A 20,294-nucleotide genomic window follows, 5' to 3' on the forward strand; every position below is an offset into this window, starting at 1 on the left:
CTTCCACCCGGTAATTATGTGTACGTTATTATGAATATTATTGGGCGCGTGTCCTCGCGGAGTGGACACGATAATAACAACAAAAATAATAATAATAATAATAATAATAATCGAATATAATATCGCCGACCACCACAGTAGCTGCTGTTGTAGTCACCGAGAGACCCGACCGGCGAACGGACATCCAGACGTGTAGAGTGTTAAACGGCGCCTTATATACCTCTATATAGTATAGTATATTATATTATTATTATTATTATATTATTATACATGTTATTGTAACACCGCATTCGGTTTCGTTCGAATCCATGGACGGCATGAACTTCGGCACCCTGTTGGACTTGGACCGCGGTCAACCCGGTAAGTACCGTGCCCAGCCCGCTGTATCGCGACGATGCTGACGGTAACGGGTCGTTTTTTTTATTAAAATACTAATTTTTTAGTCTTTTTTTTTTTTTTTCATTCGACGGCAACACCGCGGTCGCACCGATAGCATAATATTATTACACCTATATCTATACAACTGTATTGTATTATTATTATTGTGTAGTAATATCATTTGTACGTAGCGGGTTTATCGTCCGAACCGGCTGGCTACGGTCGTGTGTGTGTGTGTGTACAGTCGCTTATCTTTTGTCGGCCGTTTACCGGCTAAATTTAAATCCGTTTTTCGACATGACGTTATAATATCAATTACCTATGTCGTTGCAGCAAACTTAGAACCGACCTCGGCCAATCCGCCGACCCCGACCACGGCGCCCGTGTCCGTGTCCAGCAGTACGCTTTCTGACTTACCGCCGTCCACAACGTATCAACAACAGACCATGACCGCCCACCTCAACGACTACGACAACGTGGTGTCCAGCTACAACAGCTACTGCGGCAACACGTTCGACCCTTACTACGCGCAGACCTACGCCCCGTTGCCGCCCTATACAGGTAAAGTCCAAAAATAAAGTAAATTACAATTTTTTAAAAAATCAAGTCGAAAATTCACACTGGTCAAGTGCGTCTGAATATTTGTGAGTTTGAGCGTTTCGCAATAATTACAGTATTATCTATTTTTTTTTTATACATAAAATTGACGGCAAATCTCATCTTGAGTTGCTAACGGCATCGGTTGCACGCCCGTTGGAGGTTTTCAAAATGCATATAAGAACATACCATCCAATCTTGATACATTCACTAACATAATAAAAACAATGATGATATGTGTTAATTTTATGAATAATCGATTCTTTGATATTTTTCGCCCATCTCTGCCGTCGACTCGAGTCCGACAAAACGGGATTTCTAGCATAATAATATTATCTCGGTCGTTGTTGTTACAATCTAATTAAGTCTCGTTATTTAGCTTACGAAAATAATACAATATCATATCAGTATTACATTTGAGTAATTATTATCGCGGACGGCCGCGCTGGAAGCCGGTCAAGTGTTTCCTAGATCGCGTTATCGTTTATTCGCCTCCGAAACGGCTACACGAAACCAAATTCCAATGCTATAAAAATATTTATACTTTCACCAATCTAATCGGTACAATATAATTTATTGATATATTTTTGTACATTTTGTTTTGTCTTATTAACATATTATTATTATTATTATTAACGGTTACCCGCCGTAAGTGTACCGTTGGTGTTTCGCTGTTGTGATGAGTCGCGTGTTAACTGATAACGTTATCACTTTATCAGTTTGCATAAAACATAATATTCAGTTTCACAACCATCTGCCGAGGGCGTAAGTTCGACAAAATTACTTTAATCGCTTGTAACCCCCCCCCCCCCCATAATTAAATAAACAACCGTGTGCATCACCTATGATTGACATTTAAGGGTAGTTCAACAATACTGTATATATAGGTTACACTCTACTTGAAATTTATATTAAGTATAGTTAGTGCTAACGACCATAAGTATTTTATGTTAAACTAAATAAAACTTAAAAAAATTGATTATAACACTTACACTATATTCATGTATCCAAATTGTATGTACATATATAATCCACCCAATATAAAACCATAACAAAAATATAACTCAACTTTAAAAAACCTTTCACAGTATTTATAAAAAAAATTGTTTTACAAAATGGCTGGGGAAACTTTGTTTAATTACGATATATTCAGCGATTTAAAATATTTGCCCCGAGAAACCAGTTGACCGTAAAATGTTTACGGTTTTTATACCTAGATACATATTAATATGATAATAGTTTGGGGCAACGGTCGACGACGGTTATACTTTCGCTATAATTTGTACACTAATTAATATAGTTAGATATTGAGAATTTTTTGTTTGAACTTCAGTTTTTCGGATTCCAATGTACTCGATAGTCTATACTTCTTGTTGTTGTTGAACGGTTGAATGATCAATGATCAATGTCCACTGTCCACCCAACAGTGTCGTTAATTCATCTAGTACAAAAATAAATTGAGAAAAAAAAAGTAATAAATGTATACGAGAAACCTAATTTAAAATTAACTAAAAAATTTTTTTTTTAAACATTTACTAGCCATTTTATTTTTATATTTTATTTAATATCTATAGATACTTAAAACATGTCCTAAAATGGTTTTAAAACGATTTTCGCATTAGCCTCAGGTTTGTGATGTGAAATTTGTTTTTTAAGTCTGAAATGTTAAAAGTAATATATACCTACATTTTTGTTGTTTATTATTTTAGTTTAAAAAATATTCGAAATATATTTTTGGTATTTTGTAAAATGTCTCCAACGCAGTTGTTCACTTGCATACAGTGTATCTTACATATGTTCAGTGGAAGCTATGATCGGTCTTGCACTCGAGTTGCACAACTCGAAACAAATGTAATCTGTGTTATACTATCAGTCGTTCATTTCTTCAATGTAAACTTTGTTAAGGCGAAATATTATTTTTAAAAATCAACCGGTTAGACTTGTTAAGTTCGACAGTTTGGCGATTTTTTTTCGAATGATACATCCAAACAACTAATTAGGGGAATAAGTTAACACCTTGCCATTTAGTTTCGCCACTGATCGATCTCATAAAACGCACTATCCCATGTGCGTTTGTACTTTGTACTCGCTGATGGGCGGCAAACGTTATTGATCACAGATACCACAAATACCGGTAGTACGTTTACACTAGGCATGTGGTCTATTGTAGCATAGGGCGTAGTCTTGTGGTCAAGTAGGAATTATTATCGAGTTGTGCTTTTGTGTGTATCAGATATCAGGAACACAGCTCCTTTGCCGCAGCCCCAGTGCACGCAGGCGGGCGTCCGGAGGAGAGAAAAACAGAAACGCCAGAGGACCGCGTACTCCAGCGAGCAGTTGATGCACCTGGAGGAGTCGTTCACGAACAATCAGTATCTGAACCGGGCGAGGAGGATAGATTTGGCGAGGACGTTGAGACTGACCGAGAGACAAATCAAAATATGGTTCCAAAACAGGCGCATGAAGGAGAAAAAATCAAAAAGAGATTCGGGTGAGTACCGCGTTCGTGACAGGTATACTTGCCATGCTATACGTCTTGTTGAATACAAAATTCACTAGCCGGCTCGAAAAATACCTTACTATATTATTATCTCTATCCCGAAAGCCAACGAGGGCAACGACTCGCCCAATCCTGAGAACGTCGTCCTTATCAGCAGTGGAAAATCGTTTACACTGGGTCTTCCTATCCGATCGGCCGGTCGACATAATATTATTATTGTGTTTCTGCTATAGTGTTTCCAATAATAAAAATATTGCCGTTGTGTGTCACGCTGTTATCAAATTCGAACGTCCATTAAGACAACAACAAGGTTTTTTTCTCGAAATCGGTTGACCGCATTGACGGTACATATTATTAGAATATTGTAATGTTGCTATCGAGATATTTTTTTATGTTGGTATGACGTACAACGGCGAGGGTATTTGTTTTATTTTTTTAAATTCATAAATTTAAAATTCATATTATTTATTATACGTAGCATGCAACGTTGTACAAATAACGTTAAGCTGAATCCCAACCCCGTTATTCAGTCGAAGCCCTGATCACATGCAAAAGAGGAAATAACAAATTATCTGACCACCAAAAAAACAGTATTATAATGATAATACTATTATTACAATAATATACCATCAAATAATAATATCGTCACTATCTATAAATTATTTGAATAAAACTTTTTTATTTCAACGTTCAGTTCGAGGATAAAACAAAAAAACTGAATGACTTGATTAAAACTATGGAACTTGTTCATGTTCACTTATTGTGATCATTGTTAATATTTAATATTTTTTAATGTATATGTGTCCCATATTAAATGTAACATCCTAAATTAAAATAGTTAAAAAACTGCCATAATAATTTTTTGTAATAATAATAATGTAATAAATAATAAAATGACGCGTTATTCTTCTCGGTCACGACTATAATATTTTATATAATTTTTTTTTACCAACGTTATTTGATTTTTGTCGAGAGTCCGGACATTTATAAGTATACATCGCAACTTTACTTTAAATAAAAAACAAGCGGGCTGCCTAATATACATTGGTTGCCAGGGACGGCACAGCATACTGCTAGAGTACTTAGTATATAAGATTTGTGTACAATAATAATAATACAAATACCCATAAATAGTTATGCAAAAATAAAAACATAATAATAATAATTATTATTTTAAATGGCCAAGTGTGATCATCCTCGTCAAGTTTTAATTTATCATATATTTCTTTGGGTTTTATCAAATGTATTATGTTTAAGTGTCAAAAATGTATTAATAATATATTTTTTTTTTTGTCATACAGGTCAAGTGGAGTCGACCAGCGGCAGTAGCTCAGTGTCCGGGGCGCCTACCGGGCTCGGTTCCGTGGGCTACGGCGGCGGCGGCGGCGGCCCGTACAGCGATGCAGCGACGCCCAAGATGAACCGGTACAGTCCGACCAGTTCGTTCTCGACGCCGTCGCCGCCCATCCAGCTGATCGAGCCGCAACCGCAGGGCCCGTCCACCACGCTGCACCATTACTCCTATCCGCCCGTCGCCGACATGTACAGCAACGCGTGTCCGTCCACGCTGCCGCCGCCGTCGTACGAACAGGCCGTGATGAACGGCCAGATGCAATGGTACTCGCACGCCGACGACGCGAATCTGTGATCGGCGCCCGGCATGTCTCCAGCAGGCCCATTTTTTCAAAAAAAAAAAAAAAAAAACCCCACCGCTTTTTGTGATTGCCACCGCAGCCGATGCGACGAGCTTCCGTCGTGACCACCGCGGTCAAACAATACCGCCCAGTCCGTCACGCCGGAAGCTCGCCGCATCGGCCTCGTCAAGCAGTAGGTTAGGTGTTTTTTTTTTTAAAAATATTTTAAAAAATTATCTCCTTTGATGTTTTTGATTTTTTTTATATTATCATTGTACTATTTTATGTTATTATTATTATTATTATTATTATGTACTCCACCGGGTACACCCGCGTGTTGTCGCGGCAATACTTTTGGCCAATCTGATGACTTTTTTTTTTTTTTTTACTTTTATTTTACTGAAGTCTGTACATATTAAAATAACTTTTATTATTACTATAATTATTTCCATTATTACTATTATACTTAGGCTATAATCACTAAACAAAACAAAGCCTAGTCTATCTTTAAAAGAAGTAAAAAAAAAAAAAATTAAAAAAAATCATAAACGTTAATAATATCTATACAAAACTATTGTACGATACTTTTGTGAATCGACAATAATTTTGTATTAATTTTTTTTATCGACTTTAAAAAAAAAATAGTACTTATTTTATAATATTTTTATTGTTACAACTATACTCTCTGATAGCTCCCACCCACAATGCTTATTTAAGTGTTATTTGACTTTTCCGTTCGGTATACCAATTATTTTGAGTATTTACATTAAAAATAATAATACTTTTTTTTTTTATATTCAAAGACTAATATTATATATCGTATTTCGATGGCAAGTGATGTATAAAGTATATATAAAAGTCAATATTAATGTTTTAATTGTTTGTTACGTTTTGATAACCAGTATTATTAATTGTTTTACTAGACAATATTTTTAATATTTACTTGTATATAAAGTTAATTTTTTTTTATTATATAAACTGAGAATTCATACCGAATGTTATTATACATAGTTTTGATTTTATTAAATACCAACCCACCGACATATTATTATAGTATAGTGTATATGAGCGATAACTATGACACTATTATTTTGTATAGATTGACATATTATTACGAGGTACTTAACAATAATTATTTACAAATTGTAAAAATTAATTTTTTTTTTTTTAATTAGATTTATCAAGTTTGACTGGTCGATAATCCATCCCGTTTTATTATCCTTGTGCTGGTCGGTTTAACAGTAAAACAAGCAACATCTTTTGCCAATATTGTCTAACTTAAAAAAAAAAAAAATTATGAAAAAGTGAAACGACTGGTGTTTGTTCGCGTATATGCCCAACGCTGAGAAGTTTTCCCTAAACATTCGATTTGAATATCAATGGTTGCAAAAGTATAGTGCCATGAAAAATTGTTCCTCCTGCTGCCTTAATGATATTGTACCCTCTTGCGTTTCCACCGCTTTTCTCCGTCTGACCGCCAGCGAGTTCCGTTGACATTTTAATAGGAAACTTTGTCTGTCTATTATTGTTACCCTCTCGGTTTGATTAATGCGCCACCGTCGTCGCTGACATTCGTCGACGAAAGGCAAAAAAATAAAAAAAAACAGCTAAAAATAATATATAATATATATATATAAATGTATAAGACTCTCGGTGGAATTTTGTTTTCTTGTAATTTATTTGTTGAATATATTAAACTTGTTCGAAATCAATGCCTACAAATAGCGGGTCAATAAGGTACAATCAATTAAAAACAAAAATTATGTCTAGTGTTATATTTATTTACAAGTTCAGCTTACACCGATTGATTTCCGTAATGTTCATTGTCTATTATCATATATTTTATGAGCAATGTAGAGTCACATAAAAACATAACGTTGAAACTTAATTTTATTGAAATTTAAAATTCTACTCATTTATATTATTTATAAAGTACAAATAAGTTAATATATTGTTTTAAAATACTAAAACTCGCATAAAAACAAATGAACTGTTTTGCATTGAATTATTTGTATATTACTCTCGTTAGTCATTATTAGTTACTATATAATATAGTATAGGTACGATTGATCACTCGCCAATTAAATCAACTTATTATATTTTTAATAATACTTACAACTTTTTTGTATTTTCTGCGTTTTGAATATTGTACTTAAAGAATAATTTGATAATGACTAAATTTTTTTAAATATTTTGTTGTGTTAAAATAAATAATTTTTTTTGAAGTAATGTTTAATTGTAAAACTATAATAATCATACATTTTTCAAAACATTGAATTTTGTACATACAATTACTGGGAAAAGTAATTTGCTACATTTTAGTATTAATTACTTATTATAATTATAATAATTTAGTGAAAACGACATTGTCCTTTATGATTGTCTATAGGATAATTATTTTTGAGTAAAATAAGGTTACAGAGGAAAACCAGAAAATCACTTTTTCAAATTGGAAATTTTGTTGTCAAAAAATGTGTGTCGTTGACAGTCGTACTACATATTTGAACCCTTTTAAAAACATTTGTCAACTATTTTTGAATGTGTATTTTTTATACATGGTGATCAACTTATCGTGAACCACTCAATATCTCACTGGGTTTAATAAGAAATTTTAAATAAAAAATGAACCAATTTTTTTTTTACCCCTCACTCGTCGAATGGCGTCTCCGCATTCGAATTTTGTACTGCGCGAAAGGAGATTTGGGCCTTAAAGGTAACTAAACCGGTAAATAAAACCCCTTTGTTATCGACAGTCTGCATATTATATATATATATATATATATATGTACAACAATAACGTGAACTCGTCGTTTTCCACTGTCCCCCCCTCCCCCCATTGAAGCTACATACTCCGCGTATCCATGTATTATTACACAGATACCCATTATCGTTTTTGGACTTAATAGCAAAGCTGTTCGCACAGATCTATTGTGCGATGGCGATCGAGAGTTTGCACATCCAGTCCCCCCTCGCCATTTCCAATCATCTCGTCTCTTCCCCTCTCTTCGACCACGTCCACCGCAACAGTCTTCCATATATATATATATATATATATATATATATATATATATATATTTTATTATACGACCGCACACGATCATTACGCGGTCCGTTTAAATTAATATCCTGCCCTTGTGCGTCCACCACCCCGGCCGTGGAAACCAGAGTAGGTTCCGTTTCAGACTGGATTATACACAACATTTGGCCCTCTCCGCTTTACCTCCCTTGCCTCGTCAAGGTCTTTTGTGTATGTGTGTGTGTGTGTGTGTATACCGCACACCGATGACATAACGTTTACAGTTTACACAAACACACTCTAAACCCTCTGAAAACGCCGTTGTCGCGCTTTAATTAGCGCGAGGCTCATCAGATTACATCTCTCTCTCTCTCTCTCTCTTGCTGTTTCTCGAGCACTGTTCGCATTAGCCTTTAACCGCAACAATGTACAATAATACAGGCCACATCCGAACGGCGAGCGAGCGCCTTATCTCGTGTCGCTTATCTCCTTTGGACTCGCGAGCGGAACAAGGAAGCGGCAGCTCTTAGTGGATTGTACTGCTATTTAATATACGTACTACAGCTGTGAACGTCTTGGGAAACGGAGAGTTACAAATTAAACACACAGAAAAAAAAAATGTACTTATTCCCTGTGCGACAACCCCGCTTAAAGTGTAGAACATAATGTAATATAGGCATAATATATTGGTAGTAGTTAATAACGAAAAAAAAAAATTGAAAATGCGTCAGCTTTTGGTAGAGCGCAGTTATAATGTCAACACTGCAAAATTATAAACACCGTCTCTGCTTAACGACTCGGTTTAGCATGAATACAAATTCCGATTTAAACGTTTTTAAGACTTTTCTCGACGGTTGTGTCTAAATGGAAAAACGCTAAAAGCTTTTATTTTCCATAATATATTATAACGTTCGAGTCGGCCACTCCCACTGCCATATTGTGCGGAATAAAATTCACAAAGTCATGAAAAGTGCGTACACGCCAATCTATGACACACAAATATACCGTCAAACGTGTTATCGCCATTAATGTAATTATTATAAACATTTGATTGGGAAATCTATGGTAGGTAGGTACGTTTTCAAAGTTTAGCCGGTTTACGGGGATTGTTGTCCTTTATTTCATATATATATATATATATATTTTTTTTTTTTTACTTACTATCGTAGTTTCCATCGGAATTCGACACATTTCTCGCAAAGAGCCGCCGAACCGGGTGCGGTATGGTGATGGCGGACTGCCCGGGATCACATATTGTAGAGAGTGTTGAAGTGTTTGCGCCGTCGACTTTCAAAGGGGGCGTTACGGAAGGGGGGAGGTGTGCGGGTTCGCAGCAGAAGTCTTACGCTGACAGTTCGTATGAGAAAGTTTTAATAAATATCTGTTCGCGCATCGGGTTGCCTCTTCGGAATCGTCTCCGCTCGTCAACGACTACATCGATGCGCACACGTGGGCCCATAATATCGTATAGTATAATATTGTATTATATATGTACACAATAGAGGAACACACACACACACACACACAAGTGTATGTATATACGTCTTGTGCTGTTGAGATTGACGTTTGAGTGACGGTTTGTCGCGTCGAAACAAAATGTCTTCTCTCCGGGACAGAGGGATAAGAAAACGCCAATGCTTGGCAAACGTCCATTATTGCTTCCATCAGCTACGCTATTTCTTTATACCGTACCAACGTCTCGCGTGCCGAGCCGCCACCTCGAGACATTACCGCACCGGCTTTCCGGAACTCCCCAACTCCTTGTAGCGTCTGCCAGGGGTTCGGCTGTAAGACATATTTTGACGTTACAATGTTTTTTGATTTATTTAAGACAGTTTTTTTGTTTGTTTTGATCAACTGTTTCTCGCCGAGAAATTAATCGATTTAACTGAATGCCGTTAAACAGTTACTTTTCGAAATCGAGGTGGTGTTTTCCGTATTTTTCGATAAAATATGAACTTTATGTCGACCTGTTTTCTAATTTTGGACGTTCTAAATTGTTACACTGGTTGAGATACGTTGGTGATTAGGTAGGGAGAGAGAACAATGTCCCCTGAGGTCTCCAATGAAATGTTTGTCAATGCATAATAATATAATATTAATATAATTGGTATCTTGCTTTGACAAAATCCTAAGTGTAATGAATTAATTATTCGGTTTACCGACTAATACCGGTATTAACGATTTCAATTACCGCCAGTCCAGTAGAAGTAATAAAGCCAATGGTAGAATAAGGCGTGGCTAAATGAAACATTTGTTTTGTGATTTGAACCATAAATAAAATACCTCCATCAACAGTCATTACACTGTAGAAAAAAATACATACTACTCAGTGGTTTAACATTTGTGCGCATCTTATTTTTTAACTAGGTAAATGAGTTTTATAATTTTTTTTTTCGTTAACTTGTCGTCGAGTTAAAATAATTTATTCTGTATTGAAAGTTAAATTTGTGTTTTTGCTTTCTGATCTTTGACGATAGGACATAAGTCAGCTGTCAGTAGCACTTTGTATATTGATATTATTAACCCCTTCGTGCATGTTGTGCCGTATATGGCACAAATTAGTTTTTTGTTATTTGTTGCTTTGGAAATGAATTTATGACATAACTGCATAGATGGCCGAATTCGTCACAAAAAACTGACCCATTTTGATGAAAAGTACCTTCATCTAGCGTTAAAATTGTGAATTATAGATGAACAATAAACAACTGAAAATATTATCACCGCGTCGGGTAAAAACTATTTCTTTCATGCTATCATAACAAAAAATTGAAACTACCGAATTAAAAAAAAAAAATACCACCTTGTAGGGAATTTTGTGGAGAATATTTTAAAAGTAAGAACAGTTTTTTAAGTATAATAGTTTTTGAAATACAACAAAAACTTAATGTGTGCCTAATATGGGACAACATGCATAAAAAGTTATTATAATTTGTTACTTACATTATTAAGAAAAAAAAATGATAATTACACAAATCATGTTTTTTAATTATCTTATAAAATATATATAACAAATAAATGTCAGTAATAAAAAAAAATGCCAAAAAATGAATACCAATTATGACAACATTTGTTTTGAGTGCATATTGTTCCAGATATGGCACAAACAAAAATTGTGTTTTTTAATGCATGATGGCCATAAGTGGCACAAACATACATTTGGTGCGCGTTGTGCCATATTAGGCACGAATTAAACTTTGAGGAGAATTAAGGGGAAGTTGTGCTCAAATAATTTTTTTAATATTTTTCCCATAATCCTGATTTATTTTAGAATCAGTACAATTTTTTTGGGGGAAAAAAAAAAGTCATGCATGAAAGGGTTAAATATTTTAATACAAATAAATACAATTACTGACAATTAATTCCATCCAAGTATTATTACGGTGGATGTAATATATTTGATTAATTTATACCAATTTATCTTTTGTAGTAACATATTGTACGAATAAATTACAGACGAGAAAAAATCGTAATAAACGTATCATAATTCCACTACTTAGAATACGAAACGTATAAGACAAATTATGACGTTTATATATACTTGTAATTAGATTGGAATATTTATCCCAATCTAATTTCGTATACGTCAAGACCTAAACGTTGGTACATCACAATTGCATGCAAATATATTTAACGATAGACTAATAAGAAATCGTTTCTTATAATAATGTTTCATTTTTCTGCGAAGTGCAGAAAATTCAATGCCGATTGCCGATTGAGTTTCTCATCAAATTTATGAATAGAATTCGACTATAGAAGAATATATATTTTTTGTTAAGCCTGAAAAATGTATAGGACTTAGTTTTACAAATATTTCTACTTGAATGTGTAACGCTATCTATGCGATTTTTTTTATTTCATATTTCCGTCAACTCTGTCGCCATCTTACAGTAGAAGCTGGCAAAACCATAGTCACATAATGTAATACATGGATAATTAAATAGCACTGACTACAGTCTCCGGTGAGGTGGATAAAATAAAATAATTATTTTTAAATGGCCCCAGAAAAAATATTTACCCAATTATTAGGTTGTTTAAATAATGTTAAATTTTAACTAAAATTATTATTTTGCAATCATTTTCCGCGTGGTAAATAAAATAAAACATAATTTGTATGTATTGTAAATATTGTACTTGATTGAAAGTTTAGTAAAATCAGAGAAACAGGTGGGCAGAGGTTTTTGATGAGAAAGTCAAAGAGTAAGTGAAATGAGCACTTGTATCGGTAAAGGCGGCGAAGAAGAATAATATACGATTTGACAACAAATTGTCTTACTTAGAAAAATGACTTTGAAAACTGTATTATTTATGCGATTAAATTATAAACACCTATTTAAATTTCTCGAAAAAACATTAAATTTAACTATGATATGCGTTTTTTATTTTTAACATATTATTAATTAGGTACTTTTGCTCAAGTGGTATACAACTCGGAATGTATTATTTTCATAGAAATAGTAAATTATCAACATCGAATTATTGACACACGTCCATGATCAAAACGCAATGAAAAAATGTTTGTTTTTGTCACTCATTTATTAATAACAAACTTAAAATACTGGAAATAATTTGTCATTTTTTTAATAAACAATGGGTCGTTGGGTAAAACCACTTGAAAGCTCAAAAATTGAAAGTTTTCCAGCGTGTAAATGTATGAAAGGTTAATCCAAAAACTTCGGACAAATTTTATTTATACAGTACAAGTTGTTCATTTACAGAAAACTTAAACTACATAGATTTTAAATCGTTCGCTTCCAAAAATATCTGTCATAATCGCGCAAAACCTGCTCAAAATAAACACTTTTCTCTTAAATGAACCTGTTATACCGAAACAGGATAAAAGAAGTTTCAAATTAGTTAAGGATAGGTATTCTCTAGATACATCGATTTGTGAAGTCGAATAACAAAGAAATATAACTAACCATTTTCCCCAAAAGAGTAAAAAATATTTCTTAATTTCGCTTTTGTATATACAATTTTTGAACATAGAGGATCTTAAAACCAGACTGTAGGTATATAGTTAATAAGAATAGGTAGGTATATAGTTAATAATTAGAAGAATTTTTACTAAAGTGGACAATTTAATTTGTATTAATACATAACGCTTAGAAGCAGTCTCGCGAATTGAATAAACTTTTCTTCTCGCAGCTCGCCTACTCGACCTACTACCAATTAATAAATTTGTAAACCCAATTTATAGCCTATTAGTTCTGGACTGAACGTTTACAGATCGCGTTCTCCTGCCTGTACATAGATGGCGTTGACTGTTAGATATTTCAAAAACGTTAGTTTAAATTTAATGACTTCGAACAGCTTTCACTATCAACACTTCAATTTATTATGCAATTAAACCGTCATTGTAACCCGTTATGTATATTTTCATTAATGTCGGATTCTTGTGGACAATAAAAAATAAATAAAGCATTTACTATTTACTGTATTTATGAAAAAAAAAAACTGTCCATTACATAAATAATCTAATTGGATAACGATTCTAAGGTGAAATGTGAATAATTAATATTTAAATGACGTAGGTAGATCATTATAAGTATACTAATACATTTAGTATATTTACTAAGTTATATCTTGTGATTATCTGTATTGAGTTATATTCTTTAGTAGTAACCCTATTAGTTAAACCGAAAAAGTATCAACCCTAATCCTCAGAAATGGTGGAAACCTTTTTTTCGCTTTTTTAGCATAGTTTTTGGATTAAGGTTTAAAAAAACTAGTTATACGATTTAGATTTAACATTCCATGTTTCTTACAACCGAAATGGTCGTACCTATACACGGCAATAGCCAATATTTAAGAAAAAAGTGGTTTTAATATATTTCGATCGTGTCAATTAATTTATCGGTTAATTTCTATAAGCTTCATGGTATTATTTTTAATGGTCCATCGCACGGGCTGAGCCAGTGACCCGATAAGTAATCTGAAAACAGATTTTAATTCGTCATGAAGTTTACTTAAGATCGGTCACCGTACTTTTTCGATATAATTCCTACTATGTATAAAACACGTTTGAACTTTATATAAAATTTAGAATTTGGAAAGGGTTAAAATTAAAAATTAAAAAAAGTACCCTGACCGATCTAAGTAAACTTCGTGGCGAATTCAAATCTGTTTTTAGATTGCTTATCGGATCACTGGTTCGGCCTGTGTGATGGAATAAAAATGATGTGTTTTGAGTCAAAACTTTTGACTGAAAAAACCGACCGCGTGCAATTCGTCACAGCATGTTTCACAAAATATTGACAACATTTGCAAAAAACGCTTAAAAACGCCTACTCGTCCTAAACGAAAGTCTGTAATCGAAAATCGCTTTCTCTTGTGCAAACAAAACTCGGTTCGGATGTAGGGTATACTTATAACCATCACTAATAATACAACCGGTATAGGGTTTAGGTGTTTTCGTAAAACACGGAAGTCTAAAATTTCGTAATGGTTTTAATAAGTATTATTATGACATTTTTTTTTTTTTTATGAAATACTGAATCTCCGACGGCTCTTAAATTGAAAAACGGCCCGCCGAAGTGGCGGTCGGTGGAAGGTATAAGACCGTCCTAGGATGGAGGGGGGGGTAATTACCGGCACTCTCCGGGGGGGGGTTTTGTATTTTATAGATTGGAGGGTGCTGATGTGGGGTACAAGTGCAAAAACGGAGATGGAAAACGAGCAGATGGCAAGGGTGGCGAGCCGCGCCCTGTTTGCAACGTCCCTCTGGTGGGCAAGACCGTTTACACACAGCATCACCACAGTCAGAGCAGACGAGCCGTGCTTGCCGAACCACCTTGCACACCGAAGCATCCGTCGGCCACAACACTTATAAAGTGCACGTATAGGATTCTCAAACAACTGTCGGTTTCGTCGTCTCGTGCCGTGTAAACAGTAAGTAATATCATTTCGGTACTATTATTGTGGCACGACCACACGGTCAATCGCGTTTGCTGGAAACGCGATCGAACTAACGGCAAAACGTTTCCATAGGTCAAGTCACCGCGGAAGCCTGCGACGGCCCTCGAAATCTGAGAGACCTAATAGAGATATCTGCTGGTGACGTAGCCGATCGAGGCTGAACGGGAATCATGTATACTTTCCGCGGGTCCGAACAAAACTATAATAGTAAAAAAAACCGTAATCCCGTCAGCGGTTTTCCTCCCGGTCGTCTGGTATTACCACCCTCGTGCACAGCAGCAGAAGCGACACCGGAGAGATCAATAAACCACCGCGGGATCCACAGCCTCCGCTGAACTCTACACCCTTGCCGGTGGTCAGAAGGCAGTCTGCTCTACTCCTTGCAAGGTCGACCCATGTGCATCTATTCTTTTTTTTTTGCTCTGTTAATAATAATAAACTATTACGGCTACCCAAAGCTATCGCGAGAAAGTAAACAACCGCATTTCGGATTGAAATAAAATGTAATTTTTTTGGTTTTTCTCTTCTTCACGCAGGATCCCGAAATACGTTGTGCCTGCAGATGACTTCATACCAATCGCAATAGCGGTGTAACGCATTCGTGATCTACCCTGTAGATCCGGGCTTTTGTAGATTAATTAAAAACATATCAGAAGCTCGTCTCTACAGGTATCTTACGGATGGAAGTTTACCCCGACCCAGTCGAAGCTGTCTTCGTGCACAGTCCAGCTGATCGTGTAAGCCCACCTCACTATAGTAATAAGGTTATTACAATAGAAAATAATACATTATTATTAAATAGTAGGTACAATGTATACACATATTACTGTGTACGATATACTTAAACTGATATTACCGGTCAACAGGCATAACATTTACTGGCAGCTGTTGTTTCAATTCTTTTACTATTTATTTGTCTATTAATCAAAAGAAATACAATGTTTCCTTTATATATACATATATAAATTATAATATATTATAATAAAAATTGAACAATTTTAATGCATGTAATAACTAATTAGCTACAAAGTTCTGTTTGCATTCCGAATAAACTGTGAACGGTTCAAGGAGTGTTAACGACAATTACGAATAACTACATACCTATCTAATATTTTTGTTAATTTAGTTGGATAATAACAAAAACATATTTATCTATGGCAGTGCAAACGGGTTGTAAATTTAAAAAAAAAAACTTTAAGTTTTCAAACAATGAATCTCTGAATCTCTGGTTTCTAAAATGTGTACGAAATATGTAGCGTGTTATTAAATATAATTTCTCCAAAAAAAAAAAAAAAACACTTGTGCACTATGACCTCGATAATTATGTAAAACGCCTTCATAATAAACAACTATAGCTAAATAAGTACTACAATTTGGTTAATGTTATTTTAAATATTGGAAATTATTAACATTTACATATTTTTTAATTTTTCTAGAGTTCATTAAACTTAACGATTATTATTCTTAATATATAACTATAATAACATAGATATAATAATACTATAATACTATAATAGTATAGATAACTATAATAATTTGCTGAATATGTTGACTGGTCGATAACCAGTTTTGGATAATTACTTTTAAAGTTATTAGAGTTTAATGTATATAATGGATGAGTAATGCTAGAGTAATGTGAACAGATAAAAAAAAATACTAGGTACATCTCACCCTTCATCGGTCCTCCCGTCCTAAATTTTAAGCTTTCTGCTTTAGTAAGCTCAAAAGTAATTATCTTAAACTGGTTATTGACCAATCAACATTGTCAGCAAATTATTCTTGATTTAAAAAAATAATGAAATGTATAGACGGTCATTTTACAATTTGCCTATGTAGCTATAATAATTTACTTTTCGACCGGTCGCCAAAATCTAATTGGCACCTACCTCCAAAACTGGAATGGCAAAAAAGTCCAATGACAACAGCTGTTGTTTGCCGTAGACATATAAAATATTTATTATAGGTCTTGGCCGTTTGCTTATCAACTATAGGTTTTGGGGCAGCGCGCTCATTGCCAAATAATATTTTAACGCAGAATAATCAGACGGGAAACTTTACAAAAATTACACGTCGGGGTCTTATGAGCCGCCGAAAAAGGTCAACTGCCATATTGTTTATGCTGCCGGGAGCCAGACTATAACTAACGATAGTTCCAGGAAAAAACTAGTTGATTATACGTAACCCGCAAAACACAAAATGTCGGACACTTATCAGTCGCAGCCTTGGTTTCTCCTCTGGTTATTCTGTGATAATAATATTATGTGATACCTAATCACATAACATTAAAACTGCGATGGGGGACTATGACGAGTATGATGTGATTCATGATTGTAACTTGTATTGAGATTTTCGGTTGCGATTTCTATGGATTGTGAATCGTTACGAACCCTGTTTAGATTTGCCCTCACCTGTCATTTGTCATTGTCATTGATCTCACGTGCACGTTAACGCTTAACGGTTAACCGTCATTGCATTAAAAGTATTCGTTATGTGTTACTACATTGGTATTGTCGTTTAAGGTCAAACGGAGTAGTTACGTTAAATAATAGATGTAATTGGTTTCTATCTAAATAATTTTATATTATTAATTCGTTGTGATACAATAAATAGTAATTTTAACGTCAGACTCTTGTCATCAGAAAACAATGGAAATCTTCATTTGATCATTGCAATCCTATCGTTACCGCCGTTACACACTATTGTCAGTTGACATTGAATTGTGTGGTGCACCATTAACTTCAACACAACCAAATGTTGAATGGATTGTGGCCGGATCGTTTGTCAAAATTTGTTATGTGCAAGGTTAGTGTTTCCAACGTCAAACGATTTCACAGTAGTATACCTACTTCTCGTTTGATTTACAATATCATAGTTTTTCTAGGCATTTCAGAATAAGAGCATGCATGATGACCCGAAAATATACAAGTGGCATACAGAATTGGAGACTATGTGTTTGAAAAACGCATCTGTGATCGTGTTGAACACGAGTATCAATAATCCCCCAGAAATTATACAACATCTGTGGAACAATTGTAAGTTACCGCAAAACTTCTATGTTTTATAAGTATAACATATTATATTGTGTACACTGATGATTAACGTTTATTCATAGGTCGATTACGAGTAACAGTGGACGGCGGTGCAAACAGATGGCACACATTTATAACTCAAAACAAACTCAATTGCAAAAATCCCGATTTGATCAGCGGTGATTTCGATTCTGCAACGCCTACTATTGTTGAATACTTTGTGAAACGTGGCTCAAAATTAGTTCACACTCCTAATCAAAACGAGACTGATTTTACAAAAGCATTAAAAGAAGTTCAAAAATATTCTGCGAGTAATAACTTAATACAATGTTGAACTCACATTCATACATTAAGTGTTTATTGTATATTTTTAGGACAAAAAATTAAAATTAACAAAATAATCGTAATGGTTAACATGTACAACAGGATTGATCATTTCTTGTCCAACATAAACACTTTGTATACACAAAGAGATCAGTTTTTAGATTGCAAGACAATCTTATTAGGAAGAAACACGATGACTTGGTTACTTCCGCCAGGTTTACATAGCATACAAATTCCTCAAATTCTCACAGCGTACCCTGAGAAAAATTACGTTGGATTGTTCCCGATGGGTTCAGCTTGTGAGAGTTGCACAACTACTGGGCTTAAATGGAATATAAGTAAGACTGATATTTAGTTATTGTAATTTGCTATTTATTTGTACATAAACCAAATTAAAGTAACTCAAATAGTAATAATATTTCTTTTATAAATAACAAATTTGTTATCTAATTAAAAATTAGTTGTGGCTGATGCAAAATCACTTATTCAAATTTCTATTTATTAATATAATCTTTGTTTTCCATTAGTGCTCTGATTATAAAACAAACATAGGGTCTCATTTTTTACGTTATAACTTATACAATATTTTTATTTATACTAAACGTACTATACAGTTTCCACTTTCTTTGTTTATACAAAATTATGGCAAATTTATGAATTATTATATAAATCCCTTTCAGAAAAAAATATGTACTGATAACAATTTATGAAAAACTTTTAACGTATATTAAATGGTACTGTAAAATGTAACGTTAAACATAACTGATGTATAATAATACCAATGGCTTAGTGCAAACATGTTTTAAGTGCACTTGTTTTGAGAAATTCAGTTGTACCTAATAGCTTATAACACATTTACAATATTAGATAATATTACGATATTAGAGATATCCATACAGTTAAGAGTATGTCATGTTTATCAAATACATCTGACAGATATGACAACATTATCAGTTTTCAAACACTATAAATATTTTTAAAATGTGCATTTACCACATTTCCCGTGCACTGTGCCATCAGTATAACATGTGACGTTACATCATAGTATCATATTTATGATCTTTTTTCCACTAAAAAGATTTTTGTTCTAGATTAAATATAGAATGAGTTATATTACTATTAGTTGTATGAGAACATTTATAGTGGCAAGAAATTTATTTACTTGCAGTCGCATCCTCTTAATGACACTCAATATATAAAGGTATTATCATTATTATAATTATTGAGTTACATTTGATTTGGCATATTATGTTTAATGAAAACGTTAAGTAAATACACATGTAAAATATTTTTTATTTATTTTAGATGGAAAAATGATGCAAATGGGAGGACTTATCAGCAGCAGCAACACCTATAATGGAGACTCAGTCGTCACTATCGCTAATAGTTCCCCACTTTTGTGGACAATGACTTTGGGTTTTGAAGACGATTTTTAAGTCGTTGGTTTTCTTACTTGTTGAATTTTGATGAGGCTATGTTTTATAAACCTAACAATATTTTCATAAATTAATGTTAGTCAATTTAAAATAATGTTTGTCTGATTTATATGTATAGTTTTATTTTTTACAATGTGAGGTAATTTTTATCAACTAAGTCATGTTAATTGTTAACAAATTATATAATTGCATTGTTAGATTATGTTACGGTTCTAGTTAATAAACAAATAACCTTATTTTCATTCATGATCGTTAAAAAAAATATATCATTTTTCTATTAGTGTTATTTTAGTTTTTTTCTAATGTTTTTGTCAATTACCACATTATAAACAGTACAGACTACAGCTAATGATAAAAAGTAATAATTATGTTTTTTTTTTCAAAATTACAAAAAATGGTGAGAAATGTGCATAGTTAACTTAAGTAGTTTGTAGCAATTTACAAAAAAAAGAAACATTAAAC

The 20,294-nt window shown here is 33.6% G+C and overlaps 2 protein-coding genes across 4 annotated transcripts; both read left to right on the top strand.

Moving 5' to 3' along the window:
- Positions 1-281: 281 nt before the first annotated feature.
- LOC126834561 (homeobox protein mab-5-like) lies at positions 282-5,192 on the top strand. The gene is made up of 4 exons (XM_050566583.1): positions 282-360; positions 712-939; positions 3,209-3,466; positions 4,777-5,192. The coding sequence occupies exons 1-4, from the start codon at positions 309-311 to the stop codon at positions 5,121-5,123; spliced, it is 885 nt and encodes a 294-aa protein (XP_050422540.1). The 5' UTR covers positions 282-308; the 3' UTR covers positions 5,124-5,192.
- Positions 5,193-17,331: 12,139 nt separating this feature from the next.
- On the top strand, positions 17,332-20,118 carry LOC126834313 (thiamin pyrophosphokinase 1). Of its 3 annotated transcripts, XM_050566136.1 has the most exons (6): positions 17,333-17,594; positions 17,683-17,845; positions 17,925-18,075; positions 18,156-18,383; positions 18,447-18,734; positions 19,702-20,118. In XM_050566136.1, the coding sequence occupies exons 2-6, from the start codon at positions 17,795-17,797 to the stop codon at positions 19,830-19,832; spliced, it is 849 nt and encodes a 282-aa protein (XP_050422093.1). In that variant the 5' UTR covers positions 17,333-17,594; positions 17,683-17,794; the 3' UTR covers positions 19,833-20,118. The 3 variants fall into 3 exon arrangements, with proteins under 3 accessions (XP_050422094.1, XP_050422095.1, XP_050422093.1); XM_050566137.1 differs by having other exon boundaries at positions 17,332-17,845; positions 17,916-18,075; XM_050566138.1 differs by lacking the exon at positions 19,702-20,118 and adding an exon at positions 19,488-19,597 and having other exon boundaries at positions 17,332-17,845.
- Positions 20,119-20,294: the final 176 nt, after the last annotated feature.

The sequence above is a fragment of the Adelges cooleyi genome, unplaced genomic scaffold (assembly GCF_023614345.1).
Source record: "Adelges cooleyi isolate 19-005CV unplaced genomic scaffold, UGA_ACOO_1.1 ACOO_flye_CR_arks_rails_tigmint_CR_PRNA_21, whole genome shotgun sequence".
NCBI classification, from domain to species: domain Eukaryota; kingdom Metazoa; phylum Arthropoda; class Insecta; order Hemiptera; family Adelgidae; genus Adelges; species Adelges cooleyi.

What these genes read in the sequence shown, in the direction of transcription:
- LOC126834313 (XM_050566136.1), top strand. Translation starts at nt 17,795, where the DNA reads ATGTTGAATGGATTGTGGCCGGATCGTTTGTCAAAATTTGTTATGTGC. An exon ending in CAAAATTTGTTATGTGCAAG is followed by an intron (nt 17,846 to 17,924) that starts GTTAGTGTTTCC and finishes TAGTTTTTCTAG; the next exon opens with GCATTTCAGAATAAGAGCAT. An exon ending in ACAACATCTGTGGAACAATT is followed by an intron (nt 18,076 to 18,155) that starts GTAAGTTACCGC and finishes GTTTATTCATAG; the next exon opens with GTCGATTACGAGTAACAGTG.
- LOC126834561 (XM_050566583.1), top strand. Translation starts at nt 309, where the DNA reads ATGGACGGCATGAACTTCGGCACCCTGTTGGACTTGGACCGCGGTCAA. An exon ending in CCCGTTGCCGCCCTATACAG is followed by an intron (nt 940 to 3,208) that starts GTAAAGTCCAAA and finishes TGTGTGTATCAG; the next exon opens with ATATCAGGAACACAGCTCCT. An exon ending in AAAATCAAAAAGAGATTCGG is followed by an intron (nt 3,467 to 4,776) that starts GTGAGTACCGCG and finishes TTTGTCATACAG; the next exon opens with GTCAAGTGGAGTCGACCAGC.